At 38.5% G+C, this 21,706-nt stretch overlaps 1 protein-coding gene across 7 annotated transcripts in view; it reads right to left on the bottom strand.

Annotated features, from left to right (window-relative positions):
* The window catches only part of Cep83 (centrosomal protein 83), a 127,860-nt gene that overhangs the window by 13,594 nt on the left and 92,560 nt on the right, over positions 1–21,706 (bottom strand). For all 7 annotated transcript variants that reach the window (XM_038314546.1, XM_038314545.1, XM_038314547.1 and 4 more), the window contains 3 exons: positions 19,013–19,088; positions 16,888–17,045; positions 14,840–14,969 (listed from right to left, as the gene is read on the bottom strand). In XM_038314546.1, coding sequence (XP_038170474.1) covers positions 14,840–14,969; positions 16,888–17,045; positions 19,013–19,088 — 364 coding nt within the window. The remainder of the gene's footprint in view (positions 1–14,839; positions 14,970–16,887; positions 17,046–19,012; positions 19,089–21,706) is intronic.

The raw sequence follows: 21,706 nt of genomic DNA, 5'->3' as shown, positions 1-21,706 counted from the left end.
GTCTCTGATGATAAACACAGGTAAAGATACCAGAACACAACTTTAAATTAAAAGCCCGTTTGCAATCAAATTATAACCAAAGCAAAAACTGAAAGGATGAGAATGCCAAGATAAAGCAGTATTTCTAAATATTCAGAGAAAAATAAATTCAATTTCATAATACATAGAGAAAATTTCTAAAAGTGAACACTGTATGATTTTGTTAAACTGGAAAGAGTATATTGCAAAAGGACTATAAGAACTGAAACATTTTTTTCAGTTTTTACAAACAGGTTTTAAAAATAGAAAGATACCCATCATGTTGGAAATAATTTAGCAGCTGCAGATCTCTTAAATATGTTTTCTGTTTATTGAAGCATAACAAGCTTGTTCAAAAAAAAAAAAAAAGAGCACAGAATGTAAATGCAGAATCCCAGAAAACACACAGACTAAACACTGGCATGACCACGTCACAGGTCAACAACACCGACAGGTAGTGTCCTCCTCTTCCTCATGACCCCTCCTCCATCATTCGAAAAGGGAACCAACCAACTAATGTATTTCCAGAGCTCTAGTTCTCCTAACTTTTGAATTTCATGAACTGCAAGAGGGGGATACCCTTTTGCAAATGACATTTTCTTTCACTCAACACTCTTGCGATTATCTTTACCAGAGTAAAACAGTGAACACTCTCACACACAGCTCTCCACTTCTGACTACATTCACTGTATTCACCCAGTCCACTAAGGATATTTAGGTTACGTCTAGTTGTGACAGACTGGAGATTGAGTGTTCCAGAAGTAACACTTCTGTGGGCATTGCTTAACCTTCCATATCCAGCATCCTCAAAGGTCTCATGCTCCTCCTGGCATATATATACCCTGGCAAAGTTATCATTCTTATTCCTTTATGACTGTACTTAGTTACTTGTGGCCTGAGGAACACGAATGCCCACTCATCCATCCATCTCATTTGTATAAGAGAAACTATAAAGCACATATCCTTTGCATCACAGTTTTTTCTAAGCATTTTATCTGTGTAGAAGCAATGCTATTGAATATTATAGTAGTATGTTTCCAATGTTGTCTAGTGTACAAGTGTAATACGTTTCAACCATTTTCCTACTGATGAAAGTTTCAATTGTTTCAGTTTGGAAGTATTAACAAACTTTACCTAGGTCATGGAGTACGGCCTTGGTATAACCTGCCACTTTTCTGAAACGATTCTACCAGTTACACACCCACCAGCTTGATAGGAGAGTTCTGGCTGTTCACAACCTTGCCAATATCTGTTAGACTCAGCCACTTACATGTTAGCCATTCTGGTGTAGTCTGTCAGAATGTAACTGCAAAACAGTTGTAACTTTTATGATAGCTATCTAAAGATGTTAAATATCTTTTCTTATCCTATTAGCCAGCTGTGTTTTTTAGAAATGTTGGGTATATACTTATTTGAGCTTAGTCTAGTTTTGCTCAAAAGCTTTTTTTGAGTAATCTCATTCTTACGTATTTGAAGATCTTTAAATATTCAGGTTTTGAGTGCTCTTGTACATGAATTTATTGTGATTCATATTTCAACCTAGTATGAGAATTTTTGTTTTAAATTCTTAATTATTTTATGTGTATGAAAGGTTTGTCTGCATAGACACCTGAGCACCATGTGCATGCCTGATACTGAGAGAAGAGTGTATTGGATTCCCTAGGACTCGGGATACAGAGAGTTGTGAACTGTCATGTGGGTGCTGGGAATGGAACTCAAGTCCTCTGGAAAGCAGCCAGTAATCTTAACCACTGAGTCATCTCTCCAGGCCCTATCTTGAAATTTTCTCTCTTAAAACAAAAACCAAAACCCCACCTTTCTCTGTTATCTCTGGGGCTATGGATCAGGCTGGTTATCCTCTGCAAGGGATACATGGATTTCCCTGGGAAGGGGAAATAGAAGAGATCTCCTGGGTAAACTGGGGGCAGGATAGAGGGAATGAGGGGGATGGGAACTTGAAAACACAGGGTTGGGCAGGCTGCGTGCAAGAAGCAGTTTTGGGGTAGGAAGGAAGCTAAGGAGAAAACTGGTGCTAGGGAAATTCCCAGAAATCCACAAGGATGACCCCAGCTAAGACCCCTAGCAATAGTGGAGAGGTACCTGAAGTGGCCTTCTGCTGTAATTAGATTGGTGACTACCCTAATTAGCATCATAGAAACTTCATACAGTAAATAATGGAAGCAGATGCAGAGATCCACAGCCAAGCACTGGGCCAAGCTCTGGGAGTCCAGTTGAAGAGAGGGAGGAGGGATTGTAGGAGCAAAAGGGGGAGGAGGAACCCAGAGAGACAGCTGACCTGAGCTCCTGGGGGCACAAGGGCTCTGGACCAACAGTGAGGGAGCCTCCATGAGACCAGTGTAGGCCCTCTGCATGTGTGTGACAGTTGTGTAGTTTGGTCTGTTTGTAAGGCTCCTAGCTGTGAGATCAGGACCTGTCCCTGAGACAGCTGGCTTTTAAGAACCTGTTCCTTGAGCTGGATTACCTTGCCCAGCCTCTATACAGGGGAAGGAGCTCAGTATGGCCCTACCTCAACTTGATGTGCCATGCTATGCTCAAGTCCATAGGAGGCCTGCCCCTTTCTGAATGGAGACAGAGAAGGAGTGTGTGTACGGAGAGGGAGTTAGAAGAGGGGGGAGAGAATGGGAAGAGAGTAGCAACGGAAAACTGTGGTTGGTATGTAAAATAAAGGAAAAAAGTTAATTTTAAAAAGCACCTTTCCAAGTAAGATGTTCTACTGAAGTTCCAGTTTGCACATTAATTTACATGCCATTTCAGTAGAAAGCTTTATATTGTCAAATTTCTCAGAGTTGAAAGATATTTTCAAAGCCAAAGTGTGTAGCTCAAAGGAACTTTAAACTGTGTGTATCTGTGTGCGGGTGTGAAAAGAATGTATAATCTTAATTCTTAGAAAGATTAGAATATTTTGTGTTGTGAAATTGGAATACTGGCAAAAAAAAAAGATGCAAGCTTCTACAGAGAGTCAAAAGTCTAAACTGATTTTAATCTTTTCATTTCTTTTGGTAAAAATGTCATAATATAGTATGAATTCTTAGAAATACAAAAGGATTGACTAAACAACACATCTAAATTTTATAAAATTTTTGATGGTTTAATTCTTTTATCTTTTATAGAAAATGTGAAAATACAGATATTTAGCATTAAAAACAAGTGCAGAACAGAATTTCCCAAAACAATAATGATATAAACTTGTTGATTTGAAAAAGGCACCTTTCAAGGAAAAAATTCATTTTTCAGAAAATTTACTTTTATTTTCAAATTGTCAATCATATCTTTTATAGGTAGTACTTTCTGTGCCCTATTTAAGAAATGTTTATTTATACCAACATCCTATGGTTTTCTCCTAAGTTATCGTATACTGGCTATAGTCACGAATTTCACCTTTCACTTCTAAGAACGTGGATCTTTTTATCCACATTACAGTGCTGAGTGGGTGAAGGACAAGTGGTTGACACAATGCCCTTGAAGGCCTCCACTCTGCTGACTGCAGGGGATGATACTTTGGCAGCAAGATCTTGCTTGCTTCACTTTCCTTCAGGATTGCCTTGGTTATCTACTCCTTCCAATACTCTGAAAGGTTTACAGTTTGTTTTTAACTTTCATAAAGGAATATTCAAAGATTTTGATTATATGTAATTTGTAGATCTACTTGGGAAGAACTGGTTTAACAATAAATTTTCTAAAGCATGAACATGATATGATTTTCTTCTTTAATCATGCTTTATTCTGAGCAGTTTGTAGTTTTAAATAAACATTTTTTATAAGATTTATGCCTAAATATTTACATTTTTCTGCTATTATAATAAATGGCATTTACGTATTTCATTTTTCCAACTGTGCATAAAGATAACTAGCTTGTTGTTTGACTTTTTAAGCATCACCTTTAAAAATTTACATATCTTAGGTTGGGAATGGTGGCAAGTCTTTACTAGCCAACACTCAGGAAGCAGAGGCAAGAGTATCTGTGAGTGCAAGGGCAGCCTGGATACACAGCAAGACTGTCTCAAAAAATAAGTCAAATAAATAAATAAATATCCCTAACCTATTTTAATAATTACTGTTAGATTTGTTTCATGCATAATCATTTAATTTATGAATGGCAATCTTCTTTCTCTCCAATAATTATACCAATTTTTCTTACTTCATTAAATTGGCTAGAACCTCCATCAAAATAATGAAAAAAAATGTTACTAGTGGACTGATCTAGCTTGTTCCTGATTTGGATGAAGGAGATAGTGAACATTTAATCAGTGAGTGTGTTAGCTGGAGGATTTTGTAGCTTCTTCTATGAAAGGTACTGATGTCTTCAGCTGTTCTCTATACCCAGTAGACAGTCATAGTAGTTCGCCTTCTTCGTTGAGAGTTCACTAAACTATACTCGTCAGACTTGAATGCTAGCCCACTTTTAGTTCCAGAATGAACCTTACGTTATTTTAATATAGAATTATACTGAGCTTCCTAATATTTACAACTTTGTATCTGTTTAAATGATGAAATTCTCTTTTTTTATGACTGCAGCGGATTTGAACCTCATATAAGGACATTCTATTTTTTTATTACTAGAGAAAATTAAGACTAATATTATTTCTTCCTTATTTATTTAGAAGAATTTACCAGTAAAGCCAAAGAAGGAATTTTCTTTGTGGAAGGTTTTAATTAAAGATCCCGTTTCTTTACCCTTAATAGATGTTAAGACTCCAGATTTCCTAATTATTCTCATACCTGCTTCATTAAGATGTTCAAGGAATGTATTCCTTTCATTTAAATATATAATCAGCATAATTATTCTTATAATACTTTTTTATTTTACCATATGCAATAGGTATTTTTATAATGTTCTTTTTATTTTTACTATTTATACAATATGTACTAGTAACCAGTTTTTCATCAGTGATAAACATTTGCATTTGTCTAATTGGTCCTCTGAGGTGTCTGAGAATTACCAATTTTATTCATCTTTTTTCTTTTCGGTTTGTCAAAACAGTTTCTCTGTAGCTCTGGAAACTGTCCTGGGATTCGTTCTGTAGACCAGGCTGGCCTCAAACTCACCTGCTTCTTTCTGCCTTCTGAGTGCTGGGATTAAAGACCGCCACCACCCGTCCTTTTAAATCTTGTAACATTTGTATCTGAGAGTGCTATTTTCTTGGCTTTGTAAATGCTGTTATTTCCTCATATGCCCAGTTCTGCGTTTTAGACACCGACTCTCTTCTGCGTAAGGAGGTGCGGGAGTGCCACAGCACACGCAGGGCTCAGCTAGTTCTTACAGCAATGAATTTACAGGAAAACTCAACAACAAGTGAATCCTTTCCATCTGCTGCCCTGTCCACTCAACTTACGTTACTGCCGTCTTACACTGTTAAGGGACACTTGCCAAAGCTGATACGCCAACACTAATGTATTTCTGTACCCAAAGGGTAGAGTGGCACGAGAGCTTTTCCTCTTTGCTGTCCATCTCTATGGTTTACACCCACTGCATGTCCACAGCACAGTGCTCCAACCTCACCCCTTCACCCATCTGCAAAGCCTAGCAAGCACCGACCTTTCCACCCTCTCTACAGCTCTGCTTCATCCTCATTATACTCAGAATCATATTCTCTGAGCTAGCAAAATGCACTTAAGGTTCTTCCGTGTCTTTGTGTGGCTAGGCAACTCACTTCTTTTTACTGCTAATAATAAACTATACGAGTGTACCACAGTTTATCCATTTAGCTATTAAAGGATACTTTGACTGGTTCCAAGTAATGGCAAAAGCTGCTATAACTGTGTTTCGATTCTTCATAAAGATGAATGTTCTAAACTGATCTGAGTAAATACCTTGGAATGTAATAGATGATTCATAGGTAGAATTCATGTAGCATTGTAGAAAACTGACCCAAGTGTCGGGTGGTAGCACATTCTCCATTCTCACCAGCAATTAATTATCAAGGAGTTCCTGATGTTCTACATCTCCACTAGTATTGAGTTGTGTATCGGATTATAACCACTCTGGGTGCATAGTGCTATATTTATGTAGACCTGTGCATTACATATAAAAATTTGAAGAAATAGCCTTCATCCATTAAGCACTATTTAGCACAGGAACTAAAGAGGAACTTCTCTTTTCTTACTATGTGAGAACACAGCTACAAGACATCATTTATGCACCAGAAAGTGGGCCCTCATTCAGCACATAATCTGCTAATGCATGGGTCTTGAACTTCCTACCCTCTTCAACAATGAAGAATAATTTCTATCGTGTTTGAGTGTAGTTACAAATATTCTCCATACCCCACCAGGTCCTGCTCACTAGCTCCTGTAGCTGCTTATGAAATAATCACTCTGAGGCTTAATATTAATGACATACTCTTTGACCTATTAGCTCAGACTTGTTATTAACTAACCCTTAAATCTTAAATTAACCCATTTCTATTATATGATATTTTACCATCAGGCTTGTGGTTTGTTACCTCACATCTTGCTTCCTGGGAGGCTACATGACATCCGCCTGACTCTGCCTTCTTTCTCCCTGCATTCACTTTATTTTCCCACCTAGCTATATTCTGCCCTGCCATAGGCCAAAGCAGCTTCCTTATTAACAAATGGTAATAAAACATATTCACAGCATACAGAGGGGAATCCCACATCACGACCTATTCCATTCATGACACTTTCGTTATAGCATGCTAAAAATAATAAGGAACTATCCTTTCCCCCTCTAAATTGAATCTCATGCTCATCTGCCTGCTGCAGGGTATTACTGGTCCTACAACTGTTCCCTTTATCTTTTTCTCTGAGCTTCTGAAACATCCTACAATTTCTTCCTTCTTAAAAAAAATACCTACTCCTCCATGGTTACTAATCCCATTTCTCTGCTCTTTTCACAGCTAAACTCCCTAGACAAGCAAATGTTTCCATATAACCGTTCTCCTTGAACCCACTTCAGTCATTGCATATTTACTGCTCCATGGAACTGGTCCTTGTGAAGGTAACCAGCAATGACCATAGTGAAATCTACCCTTGGACTTCACATGCTATCTTATCATTACACCTATTAATAATGTCACTTGACCCAAAGGGACCCTTTGTGAGGCTTTTCTGCACTGGGCATCAAGTACTTCTTTTGGTTCTCCTACCATACTGGCAACTACCTGTTTCCTCCTCTTCAACTTCTAAAGTTCACAATTTCTTAAAGTTCAATTCTCAGATCTAGTCTCTTTTCATTGAGTTTTACTGCTTAAAATACCATTTATATGCCAATGAATCCAGCTTTTAATTTATCAAACCCAGTCTACTCTCTTCTAGTCAATTAGGTTCATGAAGCCAGCTAATTTATCATCTCCACATGGAAGCCGCACTGCATCTGTACTCAGTGCCACATGACTGTAACTAGGTCTCTGAGGTAACTAGCTTACAAAAAGAAAAGTCTACTTCGGTTCACAGTTTTGGAAGTTCCAATCTAAGGTCAGATCTCTCCCCTGCTTTAGTACATCCTGGACGGAGGGGCTAATGAGACAAATCTCTTCTAAGACGTCAGCAACTAAGTGAAGTAGAGAGAATGAGGTCCTGTACTTCTTTCAAGTCCATGTTTTCAGGGACCTTCCACTGCCTTCTAAGGGCCACAGCACTTTGATTATTTCTGCTTAAGGAACAGACCTGTAACACATGAACTCTTGTAGGATACTATGCAAATAACAGTAGCATTTCAAAAGTTAACATATTCATGGGGTAGAGCAATGGCTCCATTGTTAAAAGCACTGCTGTTCTAGAGGATTCAGGTGAAAGTCCCAGCACCCACATGGGACTCACAACCTAGTTAACTCCAGTTCCAGGGATCAAGTGCTCACTTCTGGCCTCTGTGGGCACTGCACACACACAGGTAAAACATCCATATGCATAAAACAATGAGATGCTTTTAAAAAATACAATTTTTAAAAGTTAGCATGTTCAAAAGTTTTACTGGCAAACCCATGCATTCCAGTCTTTTCCATGCCAGTAAATGCTATTTTACTAATATTCTATTGTCTTGGATTTCTTTCTCATTCGCCCTGTAAAATCATTTCAAAGCTTTACCTTTAACAAATCTACACACTGTGATGACTGAGACCCCATCAATAGATCTTTACCCTAAGAAACCATGGTCACTAACTTGGATGACTACAAAGCTGTCTTCCTGAGTGTTCTTTTGCTTTTCTATACAACAGAGACTGTTTTAAAATGTAGTTCAGATCATATAAACTCTCAATTCAGAAGTCTCCAATGCATTCCTATTTCATTCAGAATAGAAGCCAGAGCCCCTGTGTCACCTGCCTTGGTACCAAGCCTCCCCACCCTAGACACCAGAACCTCCTTGGGTTCGTTCAACAGAACAAGCCATCTGTACACATTTGTGCTTGCTATTGTATCTGGAACAAGATCTTCTATGTAAATCAGTATGACCTCTTTCCTTTCCTCTAAGTCCTGCTCAAATGTTACCAAGTAAACCTTGCCTTAGAGGATGGAACACTCCCTCCCTCATCTTGTTACTTTTCATCTTAGCAGGCACCTCCTCTACCCACTACTGACCACGTTCCTAAGGCACAGAATCTGGCCACCTTGGTCATCCAGTGAACCATACAAAGCACTTAGCAAGCACTTGGCATATTTTCTGAACTGTCTTAGTGACAACACTATGGAATAAACCTCACCAAAACGCAGGCCCACCTAGAACCTCAGGACACAGATATAACATCTTAAGAAAAATTACTTGTGTTTTTTTTTTTTTTGTTCCCCGTTACTGGCACAGAGTTCCCCCAAACCCTAGGAATTTAAGTGATGAGGTGCCCTTTATAATCAGCAGGAAGTCTCTCTCAGTCTCTCCTATTGATGGTAATAAAGTGACTTACACTGGGGACCCAGGACAACCCTCAGGATATAGGAGGCTATTAGAGAGAGCAAGTGAGCACATGATGACAGCTTAAAGTCCGCTCTTCTAACCTACAGGGAGGAGAAGGTAGGTACATTGAGTTCTGCCAAATCTCTTCAACAAACAAAAGAGCTTCTGTGCCGGTGGACAAAATAACTCATGTACAGACAGCATGGTCCTCTACACCCTACACAGTTATCTATATATCTGTTCCATTTGGTTGTTCCCGAATGGTGTCTTTTATGATAAGTTGGCATACATCAGTAAAGTGCTCTGTGCTCTCCTGAATCCAAGCAAAATTTCAAATATCAAAAAAAAAAAAAAAAAAATCATGGGAACTCCTAAAATATGGCCAGTTTGGTACCTTACACTTGTGGTTAGAGTTGGAGGGGTGCATTCTTGGGGATTAAACCCCTTAACTTGATAGATTTAACTATCATTCCAGGTAGTTTCAAAACTGAATTGCTCAAGCAAGACCAGTTGGTGTCCAGAGGACTGTGGATTGGTTGTTGGTACTGGAAAGCACCCCAGAGTGATGTGATTTGGGAAAAGGGTCTTTCCAGCTGCAATCAAACTAAAAGGTGATTAGAGTAGGCATGTTTGCATTAGCATTCCAAGAGAAACACAGCATAAGACCAATGCCTTACGGTACAAAGTAATAAAACTCCTTTTTTCCCTCTTTTTCTTTCTTTTCTTTTTTGGTTTTTCAAGATAGAGTTTCTGTGTAGCTTTGGAGCCTGTCCTAGAACTCACTCTGTCATCCAGGCTGAACTCGAACTCACAGAGATCCACCTGCCTCTGCCTCCTGAGTGCTGGGATTAAAGGAGTGTGCCAACACCACCCAGTTAGGAGTAAGAGAACTCTTATAGGGTATGTAGAGCTAGGTGTGGTTGCACTCAGGAAGCTAAGGCAGGAGAATCAAGCTAGCCTGGAATACATAGAAAATTCAAAGCCACCCTGCACTACTTGAGATCCTGTTTTAAAACAAAATGGGGGGAAGACAAATGCAACATAGATAGCAGTACTCCCCTGCTAAAACCTCAAAAACAAGAATTGGGATTCCCCCTTGATTAGCGAATTAACCACATTCAAGGACCATTTGCCCCCCTTTAAAATATGGGCTGTGTGTTTGTGTGTGTTGCACATGTACGGAAGCCACAGGCGGATGTCAGGTACCCTGCCGTCAGCTCTCTGCCATACTCACTCAGTGTTTCTCGCTGAACCCGGAGGTCACAGGCTTGTTTTTAGCCCCAGTGAGCCCCAGTGAGCCCCAGCAAGCCTCCTGTCTCTGAGGCCAACAGCACTGGGGTGATGGGCAAGCATGTGGTCACAGAGACATCACTCTTCTCTTGGATCCCACAGCAGTGGCACTATTGCTCCTACCCATGGGCATGTCCACAGCACCAGCTCCTCCTCGCAACTCTCTCCAGTTTAGGCTTTCTCCTCACCCATTCAAAATCTCGTTTCACTTTATAACACAGCTGACGCCCTTGTCTTGCAGCTTCCTTTTCTTATCTCTAGTCAGTGTCTCTGCTTGAGGCTAGGCCATGTCTACATGAACGTGCAGCCACCACTGCCAATCTGTGTTTGCTCAAATCTCCTTGCACTTCATGTTCTTCATTCCACCACCCAGTTCCACTTACGTTCTGACAGCTACAATGACCCCTTTCACCTGTATTTACCAGCATATTGTGGGGTGTTTGTTTTTGAGACAGGGTCTCACCATGCCTAGGCTTACACTAAACTGCTAAGCTCAGCCATCCTCCTACCCCAGCCATCTGAGTAGCCAGGTCTACATGCAAACTGCACTTGACTGTATCCTGTCATTTCTCCTCCAGAAGACCTCTGGGAGTTAGTTACTCTCCACCTTCATTCTTATACCCTGAACTTCTATCTAGGTTTCTCACCTCATAAAAAGTTTCCTGTCTTCAGGATTTTTTTTTTTTTTGTAGCTTTTACTAAATTTGCTCTTTGACCATTTCATATGTATATAATGGATTCTGAATACTCTTTCCTTTGCCTTTTATTATCTCCCTCCTATCCCTAATCAGCCTTCCCTCCTCCCTATAATTCCCTTCCCACATTCACATCTTTTCGTTTTGTGACATAATAGGTTTAAGTAGGGCTGTCTCTGTGACTGTGGGTTTCGAACTGTCCACTGGAGTCTGGTGGACTCTTCTAGTTTACTTACTTATTTATTGAAAGGGGGAAGCTCTTGGTACAGGTACAGGGGTTCTCAAATTAGTGTCTATGTAAACAACCTGGGAGTATTTGATAGTATTATCCAGGTATCTCTTAAACACTGACTTCTTTCTTCAAAAGAGATTATAAAGTTGTCAAGGTTAAGGAGTGATGATGGCTTCTCTTCTCTCTCAGCATAATGCTAGACCACATAACATGTTTCATAAAATACTCTGAAACTTAAAGCTATGGCTTATCACTCTATGGGAAAACGTTCACAATAATATTTCACCAAGAACTTCTTCAGGCTGGGCCTCTGAGTACACACCTGTAAATCCCAGCACATGGGAAGCAGATAGATCTGTAAGTTTCAGAACTACAAGATTATTTCAGAGAGACTCATTTTAAAAATAAAAAAAAATTGCAAACTTATTTCGATTGCCTCAAAAGGACAGATAACTCACTGTGCTCATAGCACACTCAAGCAGTGAAGACAGCCGGCACAGAGAGAAATCTCAACCAAAGAACAATATTCAAGATCCCCAGCCATGCTTTTCAAAAAAAATTAAAAAATGATGAACATATCAACATTGCATTTCCACCAAAGGCTCCACCTAAATACACTTACTAAAAATGATATTAAGTCTTGTGGTTAGAAGTTTAACATTCTGAATAAACATACCCAGATGGCATGCTTATCTAGCCCAAAGGGAAAACAAAGTTGCTAGTCTTGAGTTTAAGAGTTTTTCATGTGTAATACATTGCAAAAAATTACAATTTCTATTCTAGATTACTAGTTGTGGTTTAAGTCTTACTGCATAATAAAGTTATGATTTTTTTGACATTTAAATGAAGTACTTAAAGTTTTTTGCTCCGCTATAAATTATGTGTTTGTAATGACAGAAAAATTGTGGTAGAAAAATCTTTGTTTTGCTTTGAGACAGTCTCACTGTGAACTCTGCTAGCCTGGAATGCCCTATGTAGACCAGGCTGGCCTCAAATTCACAAAGATCTTCCTAGTTCTGTCTCTGTCTCCAGGGCACTGTGATTCAAGGTCTACATTACCATGACTGGCTTGGATGCTTAACTACGCCAGGCAATGGTAAGAGTGAACTTACACTGACTGCTCTGACACAGGAAATAACTCATGTGAACCACAGCTCTAAGGAGAAAACTTAAAAGATATCTAGACTCAAAGGAAGTGGGAACTGAGAGTCATAGAGCAATGGAAAGAACACAGGAATAAGAGTAAAAAGGTATGGGCTGTGTACCAGAGATCCAAGCCAGGATCTCCCTACCTTGGTTTTCTGAAACAAAATCTCCCTAAGTAGTCCAGGTTGGACAAACTATTCTTACCTCAGCCTCCCAAGTGCTGGGATTATAAGTACATACCACTATGACCTCCAAAAACTGGGTTCTAACAGGTCAAATTATCCTGGTTATCTACAACTTCAGTTCCCCAATTTGTAAAAGTTATCTGAGGGCTAAGGTCACTTAAACCCCTAAAATTAAATATTCTTACATACATAGTTCTCTCTCTCTCTCTCTCTCTCTCTCTCTCTCTCTCTCTCTCGCTCGCTCGCTCGCTCGCATGCACGCACGCACGCACGCACACACGCACTTCTTCAACTTCAACTGATAAAATTAAATTCCTAGGGAAGTGTTCCACATGGTATAATAGATAATAGCTCTAGGTCACTGTTATTCACTGGATTGAACTCAGCAATTTCCTAAGACTTAAATCATAATTTACATATCACATATTTAAAAGTGAAATAAAAGCCGTGTGTGGTGTCCCATGTTTTTAATCCCAGCACTTGGGAAGCAGAGGTAGCCAGATCTCTGTGAGCTCAAGGTCCAGCTGGTCTATGTAGCAAGCTCCAGGCCAGCCAGTGCTACATACCAATACTCTGCCTCAAATTCAACAAAGAAAAGGTGAAATTAGAAGCTGGAGAGAGATGGTACAATGTTGAAGAGGAAGTGACCTGGAGTTTGGATCTCAACACCTACCTAACAAGCCAGGGTTCTTATGCAAACCTGTAACATGCATAAGGGAAGCTGAGAAAGAAAAAATGATGGGAGTTTGATGGCTTTCGTCTAGCCTCAAAAATACACCTGAGCTCTAGGTTCAGAGGCATCCTGTCTCAAAGAAACAAGCAGAGAATGACAGAGGTTCTCTATGCATAGGGGAGTGTGCCACCCCCATCTTTCTCCCCATAACCCCTCAAATAAATAAATAATTAAAAAATGAAATGGCACTATGTTCTCATCCATCAGTTGGTTAAGTATTTGAGAAAAATAAGTTAGCATTATTACAAGGGCAGAAAAATACTACTTTGTAGGGTTTTAAGTATCCTGTCCTCTTTCTGGTACACCTACAATCAGTTGATAATCCCTGTCACCACCGGATGTCATTTTTACTCCAAAACAAGTTAACCCAAATTAACCTTAATAATTAGGAATACGGCAACAAAAAAAAACTTTATTTGCAAAAGATAAATAGCTCACAATAGTTTCTAGAGATTTCTGAACGTTTCTAAACTCCACACAGTACAAGAAGTACAGTAGAATTGCTAAGATCATCTGGAGTCGTTAAAAAGAAAATCACTGAAATGTCATTAACACTAATAGCCTTTCAGAATTTACATATGGACAGAAAGGAATACAATTGACAAATAAGAAGAAAAAATGTGCTTCCATATGGGTAAAAATACTTGGTTTCTTCTATAAGAAACATTGTCTTCTGATCTCAATCCTATATTACTTTTAGTATCATGAGAATAACAAGTTATTTCTCTTATGCAATTAATGAACATTTAACTCATCCAAAGTTATATGGATATTAAGATACTGGTTTAACTGTATATTTCTTTCATTCACAATGTCTTTGTTCGTCACAACCAATGCCACTACAAAGGGCCCTAACTCACTAAATGGAGACTTTTCAAACGGAGACACACAGCCCTGTCTCTCCCCACACCCAGGCTGCTGAAAAGAACAGCTGAATCACTGGCACACTGAGTCACTGCTGCTGATGGGATCTACAACAGTCCTTGCTGAAGCAAAAAGAAGCTGTAAGTATTGACGAGATGAATCATCTGGCTACTTAATGTACATGAAGTGCTACTGCATTGTTTCCAAGAATGTGAAGCTTTTAGACTAGAAAAACATATGCCTACAAAGGCCAATTAGGAACGCATCAAGGTAGCAATTGTCAGAGTAGCTTCAGAAGTCAGGGTAAGTCCAAGATCCCACTGTTGGGGCAGGGAGACATTTGTTTCTCTATTTGCTGAGTTGGAAACAAGCGTTCTCTTTTGTTGTGTTGTTTTAGACAAAATCTCACTATTAAGCCCTGTGTGACCTAGAACTTACTGGACAGTATTGGGAAATTCTTACCATTCTTACCCCTGCTCAAGAAAAAAGGACTTTAACCACAAAAGCAATGTGATAGATGTTAAGTATAGTTAAAACAGGTCTAGTCATACTACAACTAAGTGAAGAATGAGTCAGGCACATTTGCATGGATTGGTACCGAAAAAAGCATCTCTAAGAAAACAAATATTAGCTCTAAAAATTTTAGAAATACACCTGTTGTTGGATTTTCTCAATTGTCTCTATGAGATTAATTTTAAAAATGTGATGTTTAGGTATCAAATCAAATACACCACAAAACCTCACCCTCAGTTATTCTTGGACAATGATGCTTGACTCTACAGAAACCATTCTCTTAAAGCCACTTGCCTTTTTCTGAGCAGTTGCAGCTCTCTGTAGTTTCTCTTTAGCCTGATTGTACTTTTCTTCTCGGTCCGTGATTCGCTCATGAAGCTTATGCTTTTCTTCCAACCACTGTATCTGTTTTTCCTCCAATGTCCTGTCAGAGAACATGGGCACAGACCAAGGAATCTGACAGCAGTTTTTCCATCAAACAGACACTATCACAAGTGTTCTCAAAGTCCCTGCCTGCCTGACCACATCCCATCTTTTCCAGCCATAGTGATTCTTCTATGGCTACATGTCTCCTCACACTGTCACTACAGAGTAAGTTTTATGAATATGACACTGTATTTAAAATAATATAGACACTATGTTTACACTAAACCCCTAGAGTAAAGTACTGTCATCCTCTAAATAAACGAGGAAACTGAATTTAGAGAAACTAAGTTGCATTAAGAAACATATCTATTTATTGTCAGGATAAGCACTTAAAACCTGAACAATGATTATAAACACCAAGCTATGAACTGTACCTACTAAAGGCAGTTAAAATTCAAGTCTGATGCCAGGTGTGGTAGCGAACATCTTAAACACCAGCATTCCAGAGGCATATTTTGATGCCTAATTTGATCTCTGTGAGCGCAAGGCCAGCCTGATCTACATAGCAAATTCCAGAATAGCCAGGGCTATATAGAGAGACATTATCACAAAAACAAAACAAACAAACAAAAAATAACCAATTTAAATATTAAGTATTAATGAAAAATATTTTTCTGTGTAAATTTTGTATAAATGATATTTTAAGTTATATCCTAGTAGTAATATAATTTAAAAGTTACTCTGCATACTTATCAATAATATGAATTTTATCATCAATACTATATGGCCATTAAAATGAAAATTAAAAATGTTAGATTGCTTGTCTAATTACTCATACAGATTTTAAGTATATTAGCTGGAACAAAAGTTAAATTCTACTTAACTAGAAATCCAGTATTGTGTTATGTCTGAGCCTGGGCACTGAGAACATAACTCAGAGTCGTGCACATGTGAAACAAGCACTTTGCTGCTGAGCCCTATCCTGAGCTACTTGGAGTAAAACAATGGATACCAGTCTGAAACCAAAGTGAGTTACCTAATCCATCAGCCACACTGTGTGCCATTACAATTCTTATACTCATTTTAATCAAATATTCGAGGATCAAAGATACACATTTCTTCTTTGGCAAAACAGAAGAAGTTAGAGCCTCTGGAATGTCACAACACATTATAGAGATGCATCTTTCTAACTGCCTTCCCCATACATAAAACTCCATCTATAAAACATAGACAGGCCTTAAAATATGAAAAACAGAAAAACTGAAAAGTTTTATGTGGTAAAACTGATTTAAGAACAAATTCGGAAAAAACTGTCCTATAGATAAATAAACACAATATGCTAAAAAAAAAAAGCACTATAACACAGTATTCTACATTTATTTGTTTTTGCTTTTTAAAAATTATTTTTGTGCTGCTAGGGATCAAATCTGGGACCTCTGTATAACAGCCAGTCCACTGTACTGAGCTACACCCCCAGCCCCATTTTACCACATGCCAGCATCTTCTCAAAGTATAAATCCTGAGCATGCCCAGCACATTTTCCTTACTGTCTACGACTAGACAATTCCAAGGTGAAAAGAATACAAATAAGCAAATAACTTTTCAAAAGAGAAATCCAAAAGGAGAGAGAGAGAGAGAGAGAGAGAGAGAGAGAGAGAGCGAGAGAGCGAGAGAGCACAATCCCACAACCAAATCATTCTGTTCTCTGGCATTCAGAACAGATTTGGGAACCATGTTCTGGTCTGCTCAATGAATAAAGGTTTTTCTTTAAGAGTTTTTGGGAACACTGTGCTCAGAATTGTAAAGGTCCTTTATCCAAGCCTAAAACTCTTAAAAGCAATTTAGGAGTAAAAGTTCATTTTAAAAGAAAGAGAAAGTACACAACCTACAAATGCACTCTGTTTTAATCATCAATAAAATATACTTTATATAGTAGAAAGAAAAATAGTTTGTACATAAGAAAGAGCAAACTCTACTTTTCAACTTCTAGTTGCGCTTTTTCAGCTTGGCTTCTTAAATTTCGGCATTCTTGTTTTAATCTGTCCACCATGTCCTTCAGCATCTGGTTTGAATTCAGCAAGTCATTCTCGGACTGTGTCAGGGAGGTCACCTGAATCTGCAAATGACTGATTTGCTTAAAAGAAAAAGAGAGAGAGAGAGAAATAAAAAGACACTAAGACATGAAGGCATGTGAGAAGCAGAATACTTCCCCTCAGAAATGGCTCTCCCAGGTGGCAGGGCCCACGGGGATGTCCTGTGTCATTTCTCACTATACCCACAGACTCAATACCATATATTGTACTGAAGGGTTGCGGCATTAGGAAGGTTGAGAGCACTGCTCTAGAGCCGCTTATCAGCACAGGTATGGAACTTCATCCCCAATCTCCCCTCACATGGAAGCACGCTTTCCTCATGGTATGCTGGAGTTATAGATTTCCTCATGGCTAGAAAGACTTAAACAGTTTTAAGTTGTGATTAAATAGACCTCACTGGGGACAATTATAGATCACATTCTTCATAAGCCATTTTTATTTTATCAACTAATATATGTCTTCATTTTTCTTTCACTTCAACTTCTCTTTAGCCATTCTCTGGAAGACCTTTCAGAGTTTACTGAATCACGTGACAGAAATCAAAAGAACCCACCATCAGCTATGATGCAGCTCAGTACAGGGTCTTGTCTACTTAATATGCACAGAAGCCTGAATTTGATCCCTAACCATCACCAAAAACAAAACACCATCATGATTCAAAAGTTAATAGAAACAGGGTCTTGCCCAGTCCAGGCAAGCCTCAAACTCATGATCATCCTGCTTCAGCCTCCCCAGTGCTAGCATTATAGGCAAGTACCACCATGCCCAACAAGAAGCAAGATTCTTAGTAGAATAAATTAGTTAAGTGGGGTGGGGGAACCATTATATGGCTGATTGTATAAAAGTAACAAAAGATAGGACTATACATCATGAAGCAATTAGAAAATAGTAATATGGTATGCCTCAGATTTCTATTTTAGAATAAATTTCTTCATGTAGAACTTACTCCTTTTTTGAAAACTGAGGTAGATAGCATTAACTCTATATTACAACTTTTTAACTAAGCAAACCTTCAAGAAACTTAACTCTAGATCTAAGTATTATAGCCACATCTCTCAAAGAAAAAAATATTGTACCCTACTGGTGAAGGTTCCGTAACTGCACATGCAAGCAATGCCAGGTGACATGTAAGCACTGTTCTCTCCCAATTAGGGCCCCAGAACTGGACAATTATCCAACATTATAGAAATACTTTCTTTAACTTAAAATATTAATTTCAAAAACAGGTGATAGTGGCACACGCCTTTAATCCCAGCACTCAGGAGGCAGAGGCAGGTGGATCTTTTTGAGTTCGAGGCCGGCCTGGTCTACAAAAGCTAGTTCCAGGACAGGCTCCAAAGCTACAGAGAAACCTTGTCTCAAAAACAAAACAAAACAAAACAAAACACCCCAAAAACCCCAAAAAACAAAAATAAGGGGGCTAGAGAGATGGCTCAGTGGTTAAGAGCACTGGCTGCTCTTCTAGAGGTCCTGAGTTCAATTCCCAGCAACCACATGGTGGCTGATAATGAGATCTGGTGCCCTCTTTAGGCCTGCAGGCATACATGAGACACTGTGTACATAATAAATAAATTTTTAAAAATCTTTAAAAAATTAATTTCTTCCCATAAATACAACTCTTAAATTTTATACAGATATAGCAAGAAAAGAAAACCACTCAATAACCCATCACAGAAAACAAATTTACATGTGTAACTTAAAACCTGGATATTTCTAATTAATTTTAAAATTCAGAATGTCAAAAATTGTCATTTTAACAATAAAAAATTTATCACAAGCCATAACATACCAATATATTAAGATAATAGCAAAAGTAAAACAAGTTTACTAAATTATAGCAGAAAAAAATTGAAACATCTTATCTTTACATAACAGCTTTAAAAGTATATTATCAATTATGGTGATTGGATTACAAAGTACTGAATATGAGTAAATGCAATAACTACATAAAAAAGACTTAAAAGAAGCATCTAACAAAATAAAAGCAAAATGTGTATTACAATCACACCTGTTTCAGTTCAGAATTTTCAAGTTTTTCTTTCTCTGCCTTTTCAGTATTCACAATTTGTTGTTGAAGTTTTAACCTAAAAATCACAACCAAACAAAAGATCATGAATCCATAATTCAATCATTTCACTGAACTGGCAATCATTACACTGAGTGGCTGATTGACTACAGGCATTATACTGAATCCAAAGCCTAAATATTTAGACTCCCAGCAGCTACATTATGTCCACATAAAACAGCACGAATTACTTCTGTTGAACAAGAACTGGAGTATGGAGGGGCATCACTTCTACTAGGGGTACTGAGGATACTACAAGCAGACACTGATAGCGAAGATTTAATAAACACAGAGAACACCTGGCCTTCAGTGGAAAAGTTCGGGATGTGTGCTCACCACACCAGAAGCTGGTTTAGATGCCACTCGCGACCTATAAAGCATACAGATTCTACAAATTGCTAATTGGCTTTCAGTTTACAAAGTTACAGTTCTAAAAGAAAATTAACTAGCATAAACACTACCCTGCACTCTCTAAAGTACCTTATAATCTTCCATCCCTGAGCTAAATGGTCAGTAGAGAATATAATTTGTATGGCCAGCCACAGCTTTTGTGATATCTACAGGAAAACATGCTAATTAAGTTTAACAGGATGGGGCCTTCAAATTTCTCCTTTTAAAACTTCTTTAGAGCAGGGCCATGGTGGTGCAGGCCTTTAATCCCAGCATTCGGGAGGCAGAGAACAGCAGACTCTGAAGTAGAGGCCAGCACAGTCTACAGAGTAAGTTCCAAGACAGCCAAAGCTACACAGAGAAACCCCGTCTTGAAAACAAAACAAAACAAAAAACCCTTTTATAGAAATTTTTTAAAATATTTTCAAAAGAAACTAAAAGCATGGTTCAGTGGTTAAGAGCATTTGCTGCTCTTGCAGACAACCTGGGTTTGGCTCCTGGCACCCACATGATGGTTTATAATCATCTCTAACTCTAGTTCCAACATTCAGTGCCCTCTTCTGGCCTTGGCAGGGACCAGGTAAACACATATAATAAAAACCTAGTGCCAGAAATTGGGGTTCAATCCAAAAATCAGAAAAGCAAAGCACTCAAGCCACTGGAGAAGTCTGACCTCTACCAAGGCTGGGCGACCACAGACTAAGCAGCCAGAGCCTCTCTCATCCCATTTTATATTCCCTCTAGTGCTGGGATTAAAAGGCGTAAGACTCCCTAGTACTAGGATTATAGGTGTGAACCACCACCACTTGGATTTGTTTCAGCATTGATCTTGTGTAGCCCAGGGTGGTCTTGAACTCACAGAGCTCCATCTGCCTCTGTCTCCCAAATCCTGGGATTAAAAGTGTGCGCCACCACTGCCTGATCTCTAGCGGTTTAGCTTTGCCCTTCTGATCTCTAGGCAAGCTTTATTTATTAAAAGATAAATAAAATGTCACTATATTTCCCCCTTTTGTTTAAAATAAAAAAGGTTATAACTAATGTATAAGAAAAACTATATACAGTAAGTAAAATAACTATAGACAATATATACAGGCAACAAGTACATCAATAATGTCTAGTTGATTTGTATTTGACAAATTCAGAGAAAATACTCCATATATATCCTATCTTGGTGAGTCAGAAGTATTATACCTAATTTACTTTCTACCATAACTTGCTTTCTGTGTCTGGTAAACAAGGAAAACTATATTTAGTCTTCAGCTCCCTCAGAGACCCAAGAAGAAAATATTAGTTTTTTATTAACATTAACTAATTAAAGAAATAATATACATGGTACACATATGAATGCAAGCACAGACAGAACACACTAGTAATGAGACTTTACTATTAGTTATTTCACACAGAGACATCAAATGAACACAAAATAAGAAGTACAGAGAAGATCTATATTTCATAAGACAAATCTCAATGGCTATATGTGTGTATGTGTGTGTGAATACACAGCACAAAAATACATAAATATATCAAATGTTACCTGACTTGCAATGGCTCAACTTTAAAATTTTCAACTTTACAATGGGAAGGTTACCTCCAATTTCACCAGGCTGGCGATATACAACAGAACATGCCCTTAAAGACAGCCAGTGGCGGCTCTGGACAGCCACGTGAGGACTAAAATAAACAGCTGACGTTTTATAGAAGACTGAGAGGTGTGATGGAGCCAGGTCATAGGGGTAAACACATTTTCAACTTGGGTGGGACTGATTACATTGTAACTCATATTAGTTGAAAAGCAACTGTATTCACTTAACTTTACATATGGTTATTAGATCCACAAAAACTGACCATATGCTACAGACATGAGGCAAACAAGGTAAACCATTTTATGCAAATTGTGAGACAATCACTCTGAGGCTAATGCAAATGCCAGAGTCTGCCTATAAAAGCAAATGCTGGGGTCGGGGCGATGGCTAAGTGGTTAAGAGCATTTGTGGCTCTTGCAGAGGACCAATATTTGATTCCCAGCACCCATATGGTGGCTCACAACCACCTGTAACACCAGTTTCATGGCATATAACACCCTCATTTGAGTTCTGAGGGTACCAGGCACATACACAGCACACATACAAGCAAGCAAACACTCATATACATAAAAATAAACTCATTTTTTTTAAAATCAAATGTCTTTTTAAAGTTCATATCCTTATCTTACCTTAGTACTGCCCTTGACATATTAGATCACAAATG

The sequence above is a fragment of the Arvicola amphibius genome, chromosome 17 (assembly GCF_903992535.2).
Source record: "Arvicola amphibius chromosome 17, mArvAmp1.2, whole genome shotgun sequence".
NCBI classification, from domain to species: Eukaryota; Metazoa; Chordata; class Mammalia; order Rodentia; family Cricetidae; genus Arvicola; species Arvicola amphibius.
Note: the sequence above shows the minus strand (reverse complement) of the source record. Positions and strands in the feature narration are given on the sequence as shown.